Source organism: Theobroma cacao, chromosome 2 (assembly GCF_000208745.1).
Source record: "Theobroma cacao cultivar B97-61/B2 chromosome 2, Criollo_cocoa_genome_V2, whole genome shotgun sequence".
Lineage (NCBI taxonomy): Eukaryota > Viridiplantae > Streptophyta > Magnoliopsida > Malvales > Malvaceae > Theobroma > Theobroma cacao.
In genome coordinates this window covers 19243381-19266928 of record NC_030851.1, presented here as the reverse complement: position 1 = coordinate 19266928, position 23548 = coordinate 19243381, and the positions used below count along the sequence as shown (strand labels likewise).

The following is a 23548-nucleotide window of genomic DNA, read 5'->3' as shown; positions in this document are numbered from 1 at the left end:
CTAGATCTGATTAAGGTGATTACCATACTGTATAGCTTCTTCATGTGGCATAACATTTGTATGGCATTCCTTAATGGTGACGTACACTATTGGAACATTCCTCTGCTCTAACAGAATTAATGGAACATCTTCCTCGTCCTTGATAATTAGGTGTAATAGCTCTCCAAGTATACTAATCAATGCATGTAACTCAATCTCGTAAATCAATGAGTTTACCCCAACAACATCTTCAACCACCCGCAAATGATAAATCACTCTTAACCTCCCGTATTCGTAACTCACCACCCTTGTAAATGCGATCAACCCACTAACCACTATGTTTTATCACAAGTCACACAATTGGCACGCCACTAAAATTTGGAAAAAAAAAATGTCAATCAATTTACACATTACATGCCATGGTCTAAAATTTGCTACACGCCTTGTTCAAAACATGTTGTTACACGTCATGTTGAACAATTTTTATTACACACCATGTTTAAATAAATGTTACACGCCATGTTGACAATATGTTACACGTCATGTCCAAAAATTGTTACACGCCATTTTGACAACATTTTACTACCCACCTTGTGTATAACAATGTTTCTGCCCACCATGTGCATAACGATGTTGCTACCCACCATGTTCAAGAACAGTATGCTACAAGCCATTTTCAAAACAAATATTTCTACATGCCCATCCTCAAAAAAAAATTCTACACACCTTCTTCAATGATTTTGCTACACACCATGTGCATAACAATTTTGCTACACGCCCTATTGGAAACAGTTATTACATGCCAGGTAGAAAAAATTTTGTTACACGCCATGTTCAAACAAATGTTACACGCCATGTTGACAACATGTTACCTCCATGTGCATAACAATGTTGCTACCCGCCATGTTCAAGAACAGTATGCTACATGGCCATCTTCAAAAACAAATTTCTACACGTCATCTGACAACTCTGGGCAATGTTTTAATTTACACACAAAGTTTAAGAAATTAATGGAGTGGGTTTTCCATCAACTTTGTGGTTCTATGAAAAGTGGCAATAAACCCAATAACATACCTTGATGTCATCTCTACTTTAAAGTCTATATATCGATAATGATATGGTGAGATGCCCAAAGATAGACCACAACACAATGACGATGTGGCTCAATAGACACCTAGATGGCAAGAGAGAGTTGAGATAGTTGAGCATTTAATTTTTTTTATATGGCAGGAGGGAGATATCAGGAGCTTAATTTACCAAAAATCTATTCAATGGCATTTTTGTCAACTTATGCCAAAAATTGGGTAAAAATAGTTAACTTTATATCTTAGGTTATTTTGAAATCACCTTATCATGAGGGTTATTTCTCACAATTTCCTCTTTATTTATTTAGTTTGGATAAATTATGTTCTATAATTATTGGTTTGAGTTTGTTGTTTGATCTCTATGAGTATTGTAAAATTGAGTTGTTATTTGTTAGTTAAACCCTGACAAAAATTACTTACCAACAATTAATTTAGGGGATCAACTCTGGCCTAAGCTACTAGTGTAACTAATAGGCAGAATACCTTAGTAATTTAATGTATATTTAGGTGGGAATAGGGAAATGAGTAAAGTCTTGTTGAAAGCAGGGAAATTCAAGGAAAATTGAGTATGGGTTTGTAAGCTGGACAATTGGTTGTGATCAATCATTGGATTCATGGGCATGGTTGATTATGCATATTAATATTGTAATGCCTTTGTTATAAATAAAGACTTGGCTTAACAAAAAAAAAATCGGGAATGCATAGATGTGAAGGTAATCAATCTATTGGCTTTTGCCATCAGAATAATAATAAGATAACCTTGTCCATCATGGTGTTGTGCATTCTAATTTTAGTGGTAAAGTTGTTGACACATCTCAAACCCTACACCATAAAAAGCACTAGGTGAATGCCATACTATTACCAAATATGCTACCAACCAATCTCATTAAACACGTCATCAACCCAAATATTGTTGATATAATTTTTTCCCTCTTGAAAATATGAAGAAATCTTGAAAAGAAATTGACAGAGCCAAACTAGTCTTGGTTAGGAAACAGGCAAGTGAAAAGGAAAATGAGCACTTCAATTATTTAAATTTACATGATTGTAATTTTCCAAACTTTCTAATTATAAAGTCATTTTTAGAAAACAAAACATTCCATTTATAAAAATAAAAAATAAATAAGAAATATATCATGTCAAAATTCAAACTTTATTGATTTGGGTCAAATCAATGGGCAAATATATTAAGGGAACCAAATGAAAACCATCCGAGTTAGCTTAGCTACCAAAAGCAATAGTCAATCAAAGCTTTGAGGCCAATGGGACTTTTTCAGAACCCAAAACCCACCTCATCTTTCCCTTTTTCCTTTTATCAACAACAACACTTTATGCACTTCTATTATTAACCTTTATCTCCTATTGAAAGACAAACTGTGAGAGAGAGAAAGATTTTGAGTCTAACCAAATCATTTGCAACAATCTCCTTATGTATCCTCGATGACTATCTGTAGAAAAGCTTCAAAAGCTTTGGTCATGAACTCTTTCTCTCTCAAGGTACATTTCCTCTTTCTTTTCTTCGTCTCTCTCCACAACTGCTCTTCACCATTACCCAGCTCTCTCACTGAATCGGACTCATCTTTGGAAACCCATTACAAACAACTCATCTTTAAAACCATTGAAGAAAAGCCCTAAGCTTTTCGTGAAACCAATCGAGTTTCCAATCAATTCCATGCTACTATTGTCGATCCTCAATTGTTTATCAAAGTTCTTAACTTGGTTAAAGGAAAACCCAGAATTTCTTTGAGGTTTTTTAGGTGGATTAAGATGCAACCTAGTATTAAAAGATTTGAGGTTTTTTTTTTTTGTTATGTTTGATATTTGGTCGAGAATAATTAGAAGAGCCCAGCTTATTTGGTGATGGAAAAGGCCATTACTTTTCGTATGCATGGTATTGATGATGTTCTTATTGGTGGTTACTTGAAATTAGAGGTTTCAGTTAAGTTACTTAATCTTTTGTTGTGGATTTATTCTAAGAAATTGATGGTTGAGCAATGTTTGTGGTTATTTTATAAGATGGTTAGAAATTGGATGTTGCCAGATGTGAATAATTCTAATAGGATTCTTAAGATACTTGGGGATAAATCCCTTGTGGCTAAAGCTAGGGAAGTTTATAGCATGATGGGGCAATTCAGATTCAACCAACTATTCTTACCTATAATACCATATTGGATTCCTTTTGTAAGGAAAGGAAAGTGCAACAAGCGATTTAGCTATTATCAGAAATTCAAAGGAGAGGTATTTTCCAAACGATGTGACATATAATGTTTTGATTAATGGGTTGATGAAGAATGGAAAATTATAGCTAGTTGAGGGACTTGTGAAGGAGATGTTAAAGTTAGGGCTTAAAGTTTTTGCTTACACATATAATCCTTTGATTTATGGGTATTGTGAAAAAAGATTGCTGACCAAGGCTTTAGACCTTGGGCAAGAGATGGAAAATGATGGAGCTACTCGCATAGTGGCAACATATAATACATTTTTGTATGGCCTTTGTGTTGGGTTTGGCTATGGACGGCATGCTCAAAATTACACAGTGAAAAAAATATAAAACATACCTCCACCCACAGATCATTGTGGTGATATTTTAACACATGGAATGGCATATAAAATTATAAAATCAAAAGCTAACCTTACCAACGTTCTTTGATCATAATAGCAATCTCCTTAATGCAACCCGCGAACACCACAAAAAAGCAAAAACCCTAGCCAATCAAGCTTATGGCCTCCAACGGTAGTACACACAATTTCACTTGAACCTTTCAGCAAAAGAGAGAGATTTTAACGATGTTTTTGTGCTAGCAAAAACAGACAACGTTTTTCCTTTTTCACTTCTTACAAGGATGACCGAATTACACACTTGAAAAATTACTTCAAAAATAATTTTTCTTCTTCACAAAGAAAGTGACAGCACACAAGGTGAAAACTTTCTTTTTTCTTTTAGACAACTTTTTTTCCTTTATCATTGGAAAAATAGTTAAATGTGATTTATATAGCTAGGTTAAAGTCAACTTTAATTTTACAATAAGGCCCTTCAAATTATAACACAGTAGAAGTGTTGCATAAACACTAGAGTGCATTACCAAATGCACTTCTCATAGCAGGTCATGTTTAGTGAACTTGTTTTTCTAAGTAAGCACCTACGTTATAATTCCAAGTATCTCTATATTTCAATCTATAAGATCAATTACTTACTTCCAAAGTAAGAAACATAGAATGTACTAGTCTCTAAGCATCATTAATGTCTAGTCTCAATTATACATTGACCTAGAACATTTTGAAATTATGCTTTGACGCATAGGAATCCCAAAACTACAATCCATTACAGTTCCCTTACAAGGCATATTAATCTCATGGACTTCATCTAATTAGACTAATAACCCATTATAATTAATGTCTTATTAATCAAGAAAAACCTCTTATCATTCAATATGAATGATATCGTTGCATGATTGGAACCAAGCCTTGACCAATCTCAATTGGTTACAGGAATCATCCCAACATTCTCCCACTAGCACAAAGCCAATTACTACCTCATCGCAATGTGGATCCAATCCATTTAGCAACCATGTCTCTTTATAGACTCGTTTGTGCCCTTTAATGTGGTTAATTACTCTTGTCTTTGTGATGTCACAACACCTTGTCATATTACTTTATTTGGATCCAATGAGACCTAGGTTCTTAGTGTGGCTCCATTGTTATATTAACAATGGCTAGAACCTTTTATTAGTTCCATGAGCTAAAGATCTAAATATCTTCCTACTCGAGCCTTTAATAGGATGTATATGGCCTTATTTATATACATGTTCATGTCCTTTCTAACTTTGGAACTATCCTAACTTGACTACGCTTCATGCATCACATGCATTTTGTCACTTAGTATTATGCCATCCACTACATATTAAACTTGGCCTTTTCTTTATACACCTATTAAATCTTATGTAATTGTATCAATAAAGATCTATATTCACTCCCACTAACCTCCTCAAGTGTATGAGACAAGTAAACTAACATATTCTATTACATACAACTCTTAAGATCTCATTAAATAGAATAAAGTGTGAAATTCCATGAAATCATATTTAGTAGATTCATTTAATATGAATAATACAGCTCAATGTATCTTACTAAATCCATGGAGTTCTCACACAATTATATTGATTATGCAACTTAATGCAAAATCTCTAGTATTGAATTCCAATGTATCATAGTAATATTAAGGAACTATTTTCTTAATGTCAACATGTTCCCACTAAATCCAAGATTCTTTGTGAGAGTAATACTCAAACTCTTTTGAAAATTCCACAAAGTTACATACATGTATGCCAATGCATGCTTGGACTTGTATTGGTTTTACAATACCATTATGGGCTCAATGTATTGGAGAGGTATGGACTAAATTATATCACAATATGACTTTGCTTTCTTCATTTGAGTAAACATCTATATGTTTTATTCATAAGAAAGTCCCATCTTTACATGAATTGACATTCATTCCTTTGATAAATGAATCACAAACTCAAACAATCTTTTTACTAAGATCTTATCTTAAGTAAGGTTACTTGATTAGTTGATTAATCTTAATTGATTAAATTTATTTTAATCAAACTAATTTGACATGAATCATAATTTATAATTGATCAAGTACCATTCCAAGGAGAAATATGAAATATGGATAATAATAAAGTAAGATATAATTATTCCAAATAATTATCCAAACATAAAACATTAAAACTTGAACGTCCAGATGCTAAATATAAGTGTTTCACAAGTCATCCATAGGGCAATAAATGTCAAAACATTTAACCAAATTATCCAAAAAATCCAATCATAAGTTTAAATAGGAGCGCAACCATCAATATGTAGCATCCAATGCTTCAAGTAGTGCATCAATGTGGTCACCTCCTCAATTAAGATCCTACTCATATTTGTCCTTGGTCTCTGCAATAAGTCATACCTATTAGAACCAACATAAGGTATCATATACCTTTAGAATATAAAATAGTATATCTTAACAAATAGCACCTAAATTAGAAACTTCAATAAGCATCTTCTTTTTGCTTACAATAGCTAGGTACTCCTTACAATTCCTCCTCCAATGCCCAGGTTTGCCACAGTGATGGCAAATGTCCTTCTCTTTGTCCTTTTTGACACTTCCCTTAGGCTTCAATGCCTATTGACTTTGGGGTGTTACCTTCTTCCCTTTTTGGTTTTTCTTCTTCTTTAGCTTCATTTGAGCCTTTAAAGAAGAAACAATATGTCATAAAGCATGGCTCGATGTCTACTTATGACGTTTCATATTGGTTCTCATAATTCATGACTAACCTTGTGAATTTAGGAAACTAACTTTTCACAAATTCATAATGCTTTGGCCAAAGAATTCAGACATGTTAATCAAGAATTGAGAACAAGTGAAATACATCCCCTCATATCACTTGGGGTGATGAATCCTCTCTTGACCATTGATCCACCTTCGCATGCTTCATGGCATACCCAAAAGCACCTGTTTAGGTATATGGTCGCGTCCAGACTCGTAGAGGTGAAATCAAAATATGTCATTTCCCATACAAGATAACCTATTCTCTCAAGTCTAAATACTAGTTGCATGACTATCACATGAGAACATATTCCATAGATACTTAAATGAAATACCAAATGGAGTTCTCATAACGAGGTCATGTTCAGTGAACTTTTTCTTTAATAAGCACCCATATGTTATCCTCAAGTATTTCATATACTTTAATCTATGAGATCGATTGCTTACTTCCCAAGTAAGGAGGCTTAACATGTACCAATCTTTAAGCTTTAGTAATGCCTTGTCTTGACAATACAATAACTAAGAACTATTTTAGGAATATGGCTTTGATGCATAGAGAATTCATATTTGTAACAACTTTTCAATTCTCTTGTAAGGCATTTATGTTCCATAGGCTTCATCCAATTAGTACTTAATAACTACTTATTATTGTACTAACAAGAAAGAAGACCTCTATCACATAATGTTATACTATTAAGTATACATTAAATGACAATATATCCTTTTATCAATCCAATTGACTCTAGGACATATACCAACACTCCCATAATTAGCCTTAGGCTTTGTTGGTATAAGCAACCCCTCTTTGAAGTTTTTCTACTTGACATTCACTTAAATCACCATTAGAGGTTCGATAATTAGACAGATTGTGGCTTGCAACAACTTTTACTTTTTGAATTGAAAATTTTGATACCCAAGATTTATTGCATTTTGATTTTTTTACATCCAATATTTAAAGGTATAAAAATCTTCTTCCTCCTAATCAAGGCTTTTTATATTAAACAATGAAAGATTAATCTTGCTAATGGAAAAAGCTTTTAATTAATTCTCATTGCCAATTGTAATCTTGATTGCATAGCTTTTCCCAACTTCTATGCTATATAGAGCTCTCAAATCAAATATTCTTAGTGATCACAAGATCCATTGACTTGTCTGAATTTGGCATTGAGATAGTTTAAGAGAATGGCAGATGGCTTCCAATCATGTGTGAGTAGGAGATGTTAGATTTTCGAGATAACACCCATGATGATCATCTTACTTGGATAGACTAAGATTTTCGAGATAACACCCATGATGATCATCTTACTTGGATAGACTATCAAAGGATAAAGCATACCTTTTAATCTCGGTAAATTTCAGTTATCAAGATTATCTAATATTAGTATTATTCAATAAGAAGTCATCAAGATTATTTTATAAGAATTCTCAATTTATATATAAAGTGAAAAATAGGCTTAGTTGTTCCACCGTATTATACACAACAACAATTCATCAAGAGTGATAAAAAATTTACTTAAGTAGGAAACTCTCTTCCCTCAGAGAGAAAAACCTCTCCAAAGGAACTTTGCATTAACCTTGAACAAATAAAAGATTGGTATGTATTTGTACATATATAGTATAAGATTTTTTTTCACAATTTTTATAAATCGGTATTTCTTTTCCTTACATTTGATAACCCCTTTCCGAAAACTTTATGCTATTTGAAAAATGAATATTTAATTTGAAACAAGGGGAGTACTATTTACTCTTGTACTCAGACACTTCTTGCTCTTTTTACTTTTAAGAAAAGTAAAATTCCAACAATACCAAACTTTACTTATATTAAAAATGGATGATCGTAAGATAGGCAAGAGATAATATCTCATCATGGTAACCATTTAACAAATAATTACTCAATTTTTTTCTTATAATGCAATAATTGCACAATTAATAAACCCAGCCTTGGCTTCCCATCATCCACAGAGCTGTCATCAAACACTTTGGTAATGCATCACTTTGACACGATTAGCAATTAGTTACAGTAATTGAAGAGAATTGAAAGACACATATCTCTCCTGCGAAACAAACAGCACTTTCAGAAATTATTGAAAATATTAAGGCTGGCCAGTGGTTACTTATTTGCTCTTTTGTTGAACATAAGAGTTGCATTTTTGGGTGATCAGGCCATTGAATAAAACATGGAAAGATCCTTCCTTCAAATTTCAATATTAGATCATATAAGAGCACTTTTTTCACCATAGAACAGAAGCCACTGTGAAGCTCCGTATACCTGTCAGCTTTTTCTGCTGTCTCAAGCTTACAAAAGACAATGGTAATTGTCGAGGATTAGAATCTGGCTTTCTTAAAACAGTAAAACTCTTTGGAAGCAAGAAATGAAGCCCTCCTTTTTTATCATAGTCGAAACTCCTTGTATGTCTGTTGTCTACTTTGCAAGTTAGAATCAGAGTCCCCTCATGGATTTGATTTCGTCCTTCCTGACAAACTAGAACAACAAATTTGGCCTATTCGAAAGCACCGAGAAAGCTTTTAGTAGCACAAGGACCTTGGAATGTGATGCCATGCATAGCCGCCTGGATTGTGTTACAATGATTCCACGAGAATGCCAAAAAGAACTCAACCCTTTTTCTAACTTTGTCTGCGATCAATCCTTGAATGTATCAGGCATTAAATTGTTGGCACCTGAGCCGCCACACATCAACAGAGAGAGACAAAGCAAGGGTTTCTTTGTAGTGAAAATTACTATAACAAAGCTCCTAAATTTTGTCCTCTAGAAGGGACTGTCTTGGACAGGTCCGCCAAGTAATTTACTATAAAAAATTTCAATGGCAGTTCCTCTGTTCCAAACTTTCCAGACCTAGATTAGAGAAAGCAATGGCTACTTTCTCTTGTCCAATCTCCTTCCCTTTCAGATGTTCTTTTAACGGTAATCATAACCATAACCACAGAGTCGATATCAAAATCAATGGAACTCATACAGGGCCCATTAAGCTCGACACATTGAATGAAATAGCTGCAGTTGTAAAAGCTGATTCCACTCCTCTTGCTAATGTCCACGAAAACGGGTACATATGCCAAGAGAAGATTCGGCAGAGGATTCCAACGCAGAAGCAGCTGGTTGATCCTTACCGTCAAGGGCTTATCATTGAAAGGGGAGTTGGCTATAGACAGACTGTTGTCATCCGCTCCTATGAAGTTGGCCCTGATAAAACTGCTACCCTGGAGAGCCTCCTTAATCTTTTCCAGGTGATAAAGCTTTAGCTTCTAGGACTTAAATTCTTCAAACAAGGGGCTTTGCCCATGATAAAGCTTGGGAATAATTAGTTTATTATATGCAGATATAACTTGTAATGTTCATGCGTATGTACGTAGGAAACAGCACTAAATCATGTCTGGATGTCTGGACTTCTGAGCAATGGATTTGGAGCCACACATGGAATGATGAGGAACAATCTCATATGGGTCGTCTCAAGAATGCACGTCCAAGTGCATCACTATCCCATATGGTCAGCCCCCTCATCATCAAACACAGGGAACTCAAGGGTTTCTGATTCAAGCTACACATGAATTTAAACCACGTTTGACACTCAAATAACCATCTAAACTAATTTCGAAGCCTACAGTATTTTGCACCTTTACATAAGGAGCTAAGCACAAATAGTGCACTTGTCGCAGGGGAGAGGTAGTGGAAATCGACACATGGGTTGGAGCATCAGGGAAGAATGGGATGAGGCGAGACTGGCTAATTCGGAGTCAAGCCACCGGCATCACCTACGCACGTGCAACCAGGTATGCATGGAATCTGTTTATTAGTGCATGAAACCAAAAACAAAAAACAGTACATTCCCAGTTTTATCAATACAATAATCATGCTTTCCCTACATGAAACAGCACTTGGGTAATGATGAACGAGCAAACAAGGCGCCTCTCAAAGATGCCGGAGGAAGTGAGGGGTGAAATCTCTCCTTGGTTTATTGAGAAGCAAGCAATCAAAGAAGATGCTCCCGAGAAAATTGTCAAGTTGGACGACAAAGCAAAATATGTGAACTCTGACTTGAAGGTAATATTTTCAATAATGCTTCAACAACAGCTAGCTAGTGGAATGCCTGAAAGAGCAGTCACTAACTATTCTGCTTTCTACCTTAATCATAGCCAAAGAGGAGTGATTTGGACATGAACCACCATGTAAACAATGTCAAGTATGTACGATGGATGCTTGAGGTAAAAGACACAGAATTACCATCAATTTATATAAACTGAACTCTCTCAACACCAATGTCAGTCTTAAATCATGACTTTTTTTCATTTTTTTGCAGACAATTCCTGACAAATTTTTGGAGTCTCACCAGCTATCTAGTATTGTACTAGAATATAGAAGGGAATGTGGGAGTTCGGATAAAGTTCAATCACTTTGCCAACCAGATGAAGATAGAATTTTAGCAAATGGACTGGAACAAAGTCTACTTGAAAATATAGTTTTGGCATCGGGAATCATGCTAGGAAATGGACACCTAGGCTCCCTGGGTATGAAGACATATGGATTTACTCATCTCCTCCAAATCAAAGGGGACAGTCAAAATGACGAGATAGTCAGAGGGAGGACCAGATGGAAGAAAAAGCAATCTACCACGCCGTATTCCACTTAATAACAAGTGCCTGGTAGGTACGACGGATATTTAGCTAGCTGATCCTCTTAGAACATCATTGAAAACAACCAGGTTCTGACATTAAAGATGCCATGAAGGAAATAATTAAGTTAAAGGCATAAGGATGGATGTTTGATTGTTCTGGTCCTGTGATCATGAAATTGGAAATCTGAATGGAGATCTTAATAACGTGCCAGGACACTGGCATGGTACTGAGGTGATGGAAAAGTGAGAGGCCCTGGAAGGTGTCCAGCCCTGTAAAGGTGTCAGAACAGAACAAAAGTCCTCAGTTTCTTGAATGAAATAAGTGGCGTTAGTAATCGTGTGGTGATAAATGTGAGGAGTTCCAAAAAAAGGCTGAGTTACTAAAAATCATGTACTTAAATGGGCTGAAGTGGGTACACAGTATGCCGATATGCATTCAATGGAATCGGGGAATTAAACAAAAAGATGTAATCAATTATCTAGTAAAAAGTTCAAAAGAATTCAATTGTACCAGAACTAGACTGCTCCAACCTCTGAATCATACTAATTCATGAAAAATCATTGCGTAAAAAACCCTTGCCCACCCAATAACGGGTTCAAGGATTGTTCTAACATTGGTGTTCAACTAATACCAAGCCAAGCTATCTACAAATAAAACAGCCTGAACTTGAGCATTCTATAAGAGCAGCAGCCGCAGCTCAAGGGGTCAAACAGAACTGCATAGCATAAGCTAAATGCTTTAATGACCAGGCCACAATATCCCATCGCAAAATTGGAAAATTCACCAGATATAAAAAGATTTCTTTTATTTTTTTTCTAAGAGTGAAGTGGTAGCCAAATCCAATCAAATAAATTGCATCTGAAAAATGAGACATACAGCATGGAAAGCTCCTATATCTAAAACAGTTCATACTCAGACAAGTTCGGAAAATTTTGCCACATTGGTAACTGGCGGCAAACTGTGAACTTGCAAGCTTGACATTAGAAGCATTTCTCACTACCTAAGAACAAAGAATAAATATCTTGGACTTGAATCTGTGATCCACTATCCTAAGAATAAGCATTTACAATTTATGAAGTGATAAGTATTTACAGCCATTGACAGATACCCACATTGATGGTAAGTAAACAAAGAATATTGTACCGAATTGCCAAAATTATCGTCTCTTCTTGCTGTAACTCTGATGCAGTTTCCAAGACCAAATGAGAAGGAATAAAACGAGAGCCACTCCAATAGACAACCAGAAAATTACCAACCATTTTGGCATTGGCTTAGGATATAAACCTGATGGTATGGAAACCAAACATAGAAGAGGTTAATGCAATTGCAAACTGGAAAAAAAAAATCGACTGGCATACCCATTATCATTAGCATAGAAACATAAACAACTACGATAAATCAAATCAACTCTCTTTAACAATTGTATAGTTTGGAACATACCGTGTCCAAACTTGATGCAAATAAGAAGCTCAACAATGCAAATTGCAAGGGAAAGCCAACAAAATGCTCCAACCTTTTTCACTGGTTTTCTGAAAAGAAAAACGATAGTGTTTAAGTGAAACAAGAAAACTATTCATTGGTTATAAACATTTTTCTGGCATTATACATATTTGCATCCAAACAAATGGAGAGAGAGAATACCGGTCTTGAAGGTATGAATTATACTCACGAATTGTTGGTATTGCTATTAGCCACCACAAGATCAACCTATACACAATCACCGGGTTTCGAGGAGGAATCCAGAGACAAAACTTTAGAAAGAATGTATTAAGTTCTACTGTCAAGAAAACAATGCAAAGGCTGAGAACTTGAATGAAACGCCATGGACCAAGCAGGGGGTGCCATTCATCTTTGTCCCACTGTGCTGGTGTAAATTGTCCTAATGTCCGTTTAACCTGACAACAGCAAAGAGCAATGAGCATCGCATGACTTGAACTCCTAACTACATTGGTTTGGTGAACCTTCAAAAACTCTAAAAAAAGCCAAATAAAAGGTCAAGCCCAAGGCTAAGTTTCAGAGCCAAGTGAAAAATATGAAAAACAGGAAGTCAAATAAATAGAAACCATATATAAAAGTAAAAGGGACAATATTTCCACTTCCAAACAAACTAAGGTTTAAATATTGCAGTAGTTCCATTTATAAAAGTTCCAAGGATTTTGAACAGAAATGGGCTTCGTTAATCACACAGCATAAGCCATGATGTCAAAAAAAAAAGGGAGGGAACTTGCATTATTCTTTAGATAGGTCAAAGATGATAGAGTGGCCATAGTTCAGAGCTATAATGATTATGTAATGAATAAAATGGGAAAAAAGTAATTACACAACAAGAAACATACTTTGCCAATGATGTTCGGCTGGCGACTTATACCAACCCACTCATAAGTTCTCCCATCAAAGTACCTAACAGTATGCATTCCAGCCCAAATACCTACAAGCAAACCAAATATGTTGACAAAATAGGCTGAAGAAAAAAATCCTAAACTCTTTATTTCCAGACCAGAAACTAGCAACAAAATAATAGTGAAGTCTATATTCATGATAACAGCACAGACTAAGCAATTGAGATCACAATAATATAATTGATAATCTATACAAGGAAAAACTGCTATTCCAATTTAGATTGCACATTTCGAGACATTTAAGTAAACTAGGGTAAAAACAGTAAACTGAAAGAAGACTACAATCATATATAGGGGTAAAACTGGGATTCCACACCCATATCTATGGTATTATATATGGGGAGTAACTGAGTTCAGTGTTACAAGTGACACCAATTCAGTTATAAAAATTACATAAAAATTTAACAAAACATTATAACATTAAAATATGATTAAATTAGTCATTTGAGATCCTAAATATTATGATTGTGGTCCACTTATTTTTTTTGTTTCACGTGTACTTAAAACTATTCTTTTACTTTAAAAAAAAAAAAACTTCTATTAGTTTTCATTATTCATAGACAATCTTGTATGCTACAGCCTACACTATAACAGTGACAAAAATAAGAGAAAAATAAAAACAAAGGGAAAAGAAAATGGCAATGCAGGATCTTACCAAACCAATTACACGTTAAAATATCGAGAATAATGCTGTCCCACCAGCACTCATTAAAGTTTGGTAGCATGTGTCGGAAGGTAAACTGTATATGCCATCATAGAAGTTAGTTTACTGATGCAAACAGACAGCAGCCTTACCATTAATAATACATCTAAATGGAAAATAGGAACAACAAGAAAAAGATAAGAATGTCCAGTCAAAAGACTAACCTCCATCAACTCAAATCCAATTGAGAGGACCCAGAGAAGCGGCTGATTGCGGATTAAAATGGCCTTGCCCCACCAACCAAAGATGTGGGCTAGAACAAATTCATCAAATAGCGTTTCCTAGATATTTTTTTTTATATACATAATAAAATCAGAAGTCTGAAATACAAACAGTAGTAATGTGCATCAAGAAACACAGGCTCAAGCATGCATTAAAAATAAATACCTAAAGAAAAAGAGGTCAGAAAAAATAGAATAAAGTAGAGTAGCCAGGTTGTGCAAGAAGATCCGTACATAAACATTCTTAAACCTGCTAGAGGGATTTTCAGGAATATAAATGCGACAATCAGCACCATAGGATCTTTCTGGAAGCTCTACATGAAGATGCAAACAACAATCAAGAAACTTGAACAGAGAATTAATAGCGGCAGAGCAAATATCAAACTAAAAGTCTTTCAGAGCCAAAAGCAGTACCAACACCAAGGTCGGGATGAAGAAACTTCATAAATTGCCTAGCATCATCGCGCTTCTGGAAAAAAGAATTGAGAGCAACCATCACTAATCATTTATTCAAGTCTGGATCGGCGTGTGTCTATAACCATTCCAGAACAATACTTAGTTACAACCCTTGATGCATACATGCATGTATGCGCCACGTCTGTTGCATGTGTGACATGTGTGTGTGTGTGTGTGTGTGTGGAGAGAGAGAGAGAGAGAGAATTTGATGTTTGTTAGTAGCGCACCTCAGCTCCTTTTTGCAAGGCTGAGCATCTTCTGATATTCTTATGGCATTTTTATTATAGCAAAAGCTTTAAATTGAGACAGGTGCATCAGAATTTATGTTTTTCAAGAGGTCAACTAAAAGAATCTAGGTGAAGTATATAATGACATCCCCCAAAAACAAAAGTGTAGAAAAAGAATGGTTTCTGACAAGAAAAGCAACTATAGAATGCAAATATGCAAGTATCCATACCACTATATAAAAGGAAAGTGCAAGGGTGCTGAAGAGTTGGTGTTTGAGGGGTTTATGGGTTGCCATGTGGCACATTTTTGAGTAGGTGGTAGAAGGTACATGGTATTGTGGAGATGGATTTTTAAAATGGTATTGGATTTGAGGAGATTTTTAAGGTTTTGACTTTTGGGTTTCGGTTTAAGTGGGTTTATTTTTGGGCTTTTCTAGAGTTTATTTCGAAAGATATATAATATTTATATATTAACATTAAATTAAGCTTTATCTTTATTCTTTTTTTTTTTTTTTTTTGAAAAATTGGGTTGATTTAGTTTTGTAGGTTTAGGTTTTTAAATTGGGTACCTTTCATTTACAAATTTAGCTATGCATTTTTCAGCTAGAGAAAATTACCCCTAAATTTGCAAATATACAACCACCAATGTTTGTTCATAATTACACAAATCAAAATTGATTATTCCAGTGCAAAACGTGGGTCAAATACTAATAATATATAAAAATAAATAAACATTGCGATGCAAAACAGTATAGATACAAAAATAAAAGCTGAACATAAGAAAACTAACCTGAAAAAGCAAAAATGTGAGTGCGACAAGGTAAACAACAGCCATTCCGTGAACTAAACGCCAAATTGCTGGATGCGGCCGAATAAGGATGCTGCCAGGAAGTTTAAATTTCAATCTTTTAGAGCTGTAAAACTAGCAGTCCACTAACCATACTAACACAAAATGCAGGTGATTACAACACAGATCCATAAAAAAATAAAAAATAAAAAACAACACAGATTAAACTCTAAAATTATGCATAAAAAAATTTATAGAATTCAATCGCCATCTTCTCCAGCCAGAATAATCATAATACAACTGCTACGACATCATCAAATTTTCAATAAAAGACAGGTCAAAGGGATCTTAAAGCAAATGCAAATACATAATCCGACTTTTAAACTTCACCCGCCCCCATATTTAAGGTTAACCTTGTTTGAAACATAAACTATTGATACACGTAAAGCCACTCAGGCAACAAAACCGTGAATGTTTATGTACAATAAAATTACTCAATGATGATAGAAATGAATTCTTCACTCATCATAATATACAGCCCACATAGACCATGCATTTGCTTTAATAGCCTAGAGAAACCAACTGAAAGTCATTGATAATTCGCTAAGGAAAAAATTTCAGCCTTACTTTAACATGAAACCTCTGATGATTCTAGTATCTTTTATTTAGACCAAATCAACTACGTAGCTTTCTCAGCAAGTTTCTTAATGCACCAAAATATTTGTACTGCAATCAAATACCACATAATTTTTTTTCCTGTTGGATGGGGGGGCACTTAAACCTGCTAGTAAGTACTAATGCAACCAACCAAAAAAAAGAATGCACCAAGGCAACTGTACTCTGCCAAATTTGGAAACTACATCATTCTACACCAACTTGGTTGCACCATGTTAACAAAGTAGACAACCACAATTAAAAGGCATTTTAAGGGCCATAACAGGGAAATATGATGGCTGGACTGCAAGACAAGATGATAAATATGACTCCTTTAAAACTTATCTCCACATTTCTTCATTTAGATACAGTAAGAAAGCCTTGCCAATTTCCAGAGACATTTGGACTCCCAAATTTTAAAAAGTGGGTTCTCCAGAAGCCAATGTGACTTACTGGAGAAAAATAGCCTAGTTATACCCATTAGATACACAAGCTAAGCACATGCAAATCTATAGAGACCCCAACTAGTCAAGAATCCAAAAACGAACATATAATTGTACCAAGTTCTAAACAAGAAATTAAAGTAATAACTTACGTAGATGGAGCCTGCAGCAAGCAATAAGCAAGAAAAACTGCAATCATTGCCCATACACCCCTACAAAAACAGCCCACAGGAGCCACTTAAAATATGTTGGCAAGTAAAAAGGTGAAGAAAGTAAAATACAATTAGAAATCAATAGGAACCTTTTTACAGAGGTTACAAGATCACCAGACTCGCTGCTCTCAGGATCAAGGGCTCCACTTGCCCAACTGGTAAACACATACAGACAATAAATAAACGAATACTAATATAAGAATTGAGATAAAATTTTAAATTAGAAAAAAGAAAAAGGTTTGTTTCTTATAAAAAAAAAACAAAGAAAAAAAATCTAGGTTATTTAAGGTTTTCTGCTATGTGTCATTGAACAAAAATTATTTTAAAAGGTGACTATGCAACTTAAGGACATGGTACCGGGTCCACCTGAGTCAAAAACATCTATAGATTTCTATTATCAGAAATTACCTTCATAACAATTGGAAGAAAATTGCATAATTATCAGGGTTACTTTTACATGGGAAAAATGGAAAAAGAGAAAAGAAACTATAGTTGAAAAACATTTGTTCAAAAATACAGATTCAAAACATACATGAAGGTTGCCATGAGATTCTCCCAAAATTTAAATAATCTCCAACTTCATTTTAACCTAAAATTTAATAATCCCAACACCATAGTGTCATTTTAACCATAGCTTCCTTTTTAAAACACACATCCCATCCTCTCGCTCACCAACCTTGATTTGCTGAACATGTTGGCGACACTATAGCAGCATCAACAATATCTACGAGGGATGAAGACTAGCATAAAACTAATTCAAACCAACAATTAAGCTTTACTCATGCAATCTAGAATAGCAAATCCTTTCCAGAACATAGTACATGCAACAGAAAAATTATGACAACCATATAGTTGGTGGCAGCCGAAAGATTGACAGCCATTCAAACCAAAAGACAAAGATTCCAGCCACAAAAGAAAATTCTATCTGTAGGGAAAGTAATAAGAGAACAACAGTATAAAAGACGTATGCCGATCTAATAAGGGATAAAAATGCACAATCGGTTGAATTTCGGCTAAAAGGAAGTATATATTAAGCAGGGTACTCACATAAGAAAGCATGCACCAATAAATAATAATGAAATAGTACGAGGCTTGTATGCCCATGCAGTCCATGGATCCAGTTCATCAACGGAACATGATAAACCAGTATCTCCATTTTCTTGAACAAGATGATCCCTTCCCCTCACTCTCCTATGACCATTAGGTTCCATAGGCTCTTAGTGTTCCAGATATAAAACTTGCTCACTGCAGAACATGATAAGTAAAGGTTTAAAATTCAGGGAATTGTGCTTGAGAATTTCCAAACATGACAATCTCACAACTAACAGTAAGAAAAAAAATCTACTGTAAATAGTTACTGTACATGCAAAATGAGCAGTATCAGAGCTAAAAGAATTAGGCAGCAAGGAAAGCATCGATAACATACATGAATATGAAATACATTAAATTCATTCACTAGAACTAACATTAAAAAGGCATATCTTATTAACCAACTTTAAGGGGTAAAGAAGGATGTCCTTGGCCGAAGCATTAAAACATCCTCAATGCAACAATTTAATAACAAAGAAAAAAAGATGGCAAATTTTTACCATCAGATATATCCCCAAAGGAGATATTTTCATCTCGCATTTTTATGGCTAACAAAAACCTTTGGGGAAGGATCTTCTTTTAAGTTTGATACCATGATAAAATTCAACATTCAATAAATTTCACCAAAAGATATACGGCTCTCTCTCTCTCTCTCTCTCTCTCTCTCTTAAGATCTTTGTAGGGAGTGTTTCCAAAAAGTTTGATAATATTCTATATCTTAGTGAGCAATGTTTTTACATAAAGAAAGTAGTTATCTCCCCATAAATCCATGCAGTTCAAGGGAGAGTGTACATCCACAATAACCAAACCTTTTACATCATTTTTACAGGTAACTACACATATATCTCTCATCATATATATAAAAGTGACATAAACCTGACTCCCATCATTGGTTCTTGAGTGGTGGCACACCCAGTTGTATCTGTCACCTGAACTCCAGGTGATGATTTGATTACTTCAAAAGCTATAAATACTGTAACGGAGACATTTACTTTGCAGGACTACCAAAGACAACCCACATGTTTGGGCTGGAATGTGCAAAATGCAAGACAAATTGCACACTAGTCTAATGAAAAATGTATGTAAACATTCCACTAGTCTAATGAGAAATTGTAAAAGATGAAAGCAAAGCAGTAAACACTANATACGCTCTCTCTCTCTCTCTCTCTCTCTCTCTCTTAAGATCTTTGTAGGGAGTGTTTCCAAAAAGTTTGATAATATTCTATATCTTAGTGAGCAATGTTTTTACATAAAGAAAGTAGTTATCTCCCCATAAATCCATGCAGTTCAAGGGAGAGTGTACATCCACAATAACCAAACCTTTTACATCATTTTTACAGGTAACTACACATATATCTCTCATCATATATATAAAAGTGACATAAACCTGACTCCCATCATTGGTTCTTGAGTGGTGGCACACCCAGTTGTATCTGTCACCTGAACTCCAGGTGATGATTTGATTACTTCAAAAGCTATAAATACTGTAACGGAGACATTTACTTTGCAGGACTACCAAAGACAACCCACATGTTTGGGCTGGAATGTGCAAAATGCAAGACAAATTGCACACTAGTCTAATGAAAAATGTATGTAAACATTCCACTAGTCTAATGAGAAATTGTAAAAGATGAAAGCAAAGCAGTAAACACTACCAAAAGCTATGGTCCCTACAGCTTGCCCAAGTATTAAAACTCATATTCAACAGCGGTTCATATGATGTGACAATCCACTTTCCCCAAGAGCTCCCACAAAGAAAAGTGATATTCTACATTGTAATCTATCTACCACATAATCATTATTAAAATAGTTGCTTTATTATCCTTAATGTTCAAAGCTACAAATCAATCATCAAAAAGCAAAAATTTACCAGCACGACAAGATAAAAAGATCCAAACTTTAAGGTGCATCTCAAAAACTTCTTTTGAGAAGAGAATTTTCCAAGGACCATTACCATAGTTTTATCAGCATTTCTTTAGAAACAACATTAAATACTCTTCACATGGAACAAAAATAGAAAAATTTTAGATCATTAAACCATAAGTCACAACAGCAATCTCATGTTTGGCAAGCATCTAAATCTCTTTAAAACAGGATAATAGTTTGTAAATAGGCATTCTGAAACTAATATTTCCATGTGAAATCTTCAAGCACTGTTGTCTGATTCAAGGGTTGCATTTATGTCTTAGAAAAACTTAAAATTCAAACAAAAAATAAACCCTAAGAAAGCAAACAGCTTTAGCATGATATAAATATAAAATATAGAGGTAAACATAATCTATATATATATAGCCTTAAATATTTCACTTAATAACACACAATTCTGTAACTTTGAAGCAAAAACTAAAGCCCAATACGTACATACATACAACTATAAAACATTACTATCGCAAAAAGCAGACTGTAGTCTACAGAAAAGAACCGACATAGAAAAATCACTAAATAAACGAACAAAAGCAAAGGATTTCATACACACTATAGAAAAGAACAAATGCAAATTCCTTTGTGATACCCATACAGAGAATCAACAAATCCTGAGTGGGGAAAAAAAGATGAAATAAGCTTTTGAACAAAAGAAAAACTTTACTTACATGCAGATCACAGTTGAGCTTATATACCCATAAAAATATATATATAAATAAAACCCATTGATCCTAAGTAGTTGCTAGCACTGTAGGGTTCAAGGCAAATAACAATTTAAAACTCGTGTTTAAAGTTTTAAAAGAATAAAAAACAATTGCTTTAATATTAAGCTAATCAAGAAAAAAGAAGTGTGGATGAATAAATTAACCCATGAACTGCAGAAAAACAAGAAAACAAATCGCAAAAAAGTTTCATTGCATGTGATCAGAACACATTGGAAATGAAGCAAAATAAAAGCTTTTTAAATAAAAACAACAGAAAGTAAGCAAGCAATGGAAACAATTACTCACAGCGGATTATTGAAAGGAAGACGACGACGTAGAGAGAGAGAGAGAAAAAAGCAATAGTGCAGAAAAAAAGAGATTATAAGGAAATGATTGATTAAATTTTATATAAAAATTGGGAAAAAAATGAAAGAAAAAGAGAAGGGAGAGAGAGAGATGGAAAAGTTGGCCTAAAAAGGCAAGCGCATTTTTTCACATTTACATTAAAAAGAATATAATATAATATAATATATATATATATATGTATATATGTTCAGGTTCAGGTGGGTGGAGACTGGAGAGTAAAAGAGATGGATATATTATAGACTTACGTGGGGAGAAGAGCTGACGACTGACAGAGAGAGAGATGAGAGCCCTAACCGTACGATGGAACTGGACGAGAAGATCGCAGCCGTCTGATCCGTTTCCCTTTCCCTTTCCCTTTCCCTCCTCCCAGCCCCAGGAGACGAAAAAGAAAAACAACTGAAAGTTGAATGAATAAGCGAATGATAAAAGAAGGAAAAAGAACAAGTGGCGTCGATAGGTAAAATCTGCTACACTTTAGAAAGAGCAGAGAGGAAAAAGAAGGAACAAAAAGAGAGAGAGAGTTGAGGTTTTGTTTATTGGGAGGGTTATCGGTTTTATTTCTTGGCAAATGGAATGGCAGCAGCGGCGAAGGGAAATGGGACGACAAATTTATCATAATAATAATAATAATAATAATTTTATTATTAAAAAAGTAAAGAGTTAAATAAAGAGAGAGAGAGAGAGAAACTGGTACCTTTTTGGTCAAAGAGAGATTTGAAGATGTTTTGTGTTACGATACGGAAACGGTGAGAACTGAGAGAGAGAGAGAGAAAGATCTGACGGTGAGTCGTTGGGTCTTTTTTTATTTTTTTTTTATTTGTGCTATTTTTACTATTCCCAAACTACCCTTTTCACAATTTTCATTCCTTTTCCTTTTCTTTTTTTTTTTTCCCTTTATTCATCTACAACTTGATATCATTTTAAAAATGACCAAAAAAACAACAAAAATAAAATCCAAAGATATCAAGAAAATAGAAAAACATAATGATTTATTTGTGGAGTTTTCAGAGTACCTTTTCAATTTTGATGNGAGAGAGAGAGAGAGAAACTGGTACCTTTTTGGTCAAAGAGAGATTTGAAGATGTTTTGTGTTACGATACGGAAACGGTGAGAACTGAGAGAGAGAGAGAGAAAGATCTGACGGTGAGTCGTTGGGTCTTTTTTTATTTTTTTTTATTTGTGCTATTTTTACTATTCCCAAACTACCCTTTTCACAATTTTCAGTTCTTTTCCTTTTTTTTTTTTTTCCTTTAATTCTGTGCTGTGGGGGATGGAATGTAATTTCCTTTTAAAATTCTCTTGTCGTGCTTTGACTAAAATGTCCTCTTAGTTTCGGAAAAATTACTTATACATACATAGGCTTCAAACTTCTAAAAAATAAAACGCACTTCCCCGTAATGCTTGTCCGTGCCGTATACAATTATTTTAAATTAATTGATGAAGGTTGTAATATGCATTTATACAATACACTTATATAGCAATATCTCATGTATCTCATCTCATTCATGCATTTCTGTTACTTTTACACTTTTATGTTTAAAATATCTAAACCCATACAGAAAAGGAAAAAATTATTTTATATATTAGCGATATAATTTTTAAACTTTACTAACGAAATTAAATGATTTTCATTTCCTTAATTCTTTTTTATTTTATTAATATATACGAATATATTCTAATAGAATAAATACTGACCCTCTGATCTCACTTGTAAAATTTAAAAACAATAAACATCATCCTTGACATTAAATAATTTTACTATGAAGAATGGTTAGAGTTTTACATAATTGGATTAGCCTCTACTTAAACGTGAAAAACTTATAATAATAATAATAATAATATAGTAATGATTCATTGCTTCAAAATAATAATGATAATAATATATACATAATATATTAAAGTCAATTATTGAGTTTCGTCTTATAAATCAAGTGACACGAATTCAGCTAATAAAATAATATAACATAGTATAATATAATAAGGAATATGTAAAATTAGGAATATATTAATTATTTGACCTTTTAAATATGTTGTTTTAAAATTATGTTTAATTATACTTTTTTTTTTATTTCACATGCTTATAAAAGAATACCCTTTTAATTAACAAAAATTGTTTTCTCACCATGTAGTGGGTATGTACAAAGTCTAGTACACTATATATATATATATATATATATAGAAAAGTTTGACTTATAACTAATATTTTCAAATGATTTTGACAAGTCTGTAAAAAAAAAAAAACAAACTTAAGAATATGAAATGCTCCAAGGTAAAGAAAAGTTTGAGTGGGAACATTTCTTTTTTATGCTGATATTGACAATTCCCAAGCACTGCCCTTATGAGATGCCAAAGAA

General features: G+C 34.0%; 2 protein-coding genes across 6 annotated transcripts; one reads left to right on the top strand and one right to left on the bottom strand.

Annotated features, from left to right (window-relative positions):
* LOC18609081 (palmitoyl-acyl carrier protein thioesterase, chloroplastic) lies at window positions 9253-11453 on the top strand. Its single transcript, XM_007044056.2, has 6 exons — window positions 9253-9624; window positions 9751-9884; window positions 10054-10167; window positions 10270-10438; window positions 10531-10599; window positions 10695-11453. The coding sequence occupies exons 1-6, from the start codon at window positions 9253-9255 to the stop codon at window positions 11022-11024; spliced, it is 1188 nt and encodes a 395-aa protein (XP_007044118.2). The 3' UTR covers window positions 11025-11453.
* Window positions 11799-21802, bottom strand: LOC18609079 (CDP-diacylglycerol--serine O-phosphatidyltransferase 1). Of its 5 annotated transcripts, none has more exons than XM_018116232.1 (13): window positions 21440-21799; window positions 18160-18357; window positions 17202-17267; window positions 17053-17112; window positions 15807-15897; window positions 14748-14802; window positions 14568-14647; window positions 14277-14393; window positions 14065-14149; window positions 13347-13438; window positions 12652-12905; window positions 12451-12539; window positions 11799-12294 (listed from the first exon to the last, which is right to left on the bottom strand). In XM_018116232.1, exons 2-13 carry the CDS (start codon window positions 18321-18323, stop codon window positions 12167-12169), a joined length of 1281 nt encoding a protein of 426 aa, XP_017971721.1. In that variant the 5' UTR covers window positions 18324-18357; window positions 21440-21799; the 3' UTR covers window positions 11799-12166. The 5 variants fall into 5 exon arrangements, 4 of the variants coding, with proteins under 4 accessions (XP_017971721.1, XP_007044113.2, XP_017971723.1 ...); XM_007044051.2 differs by having other exon boundaries at window positions 21489-21799; XM_018116234.1 differs by having other exon boundaries at window positions 14568-14638; window positions 21489-21799.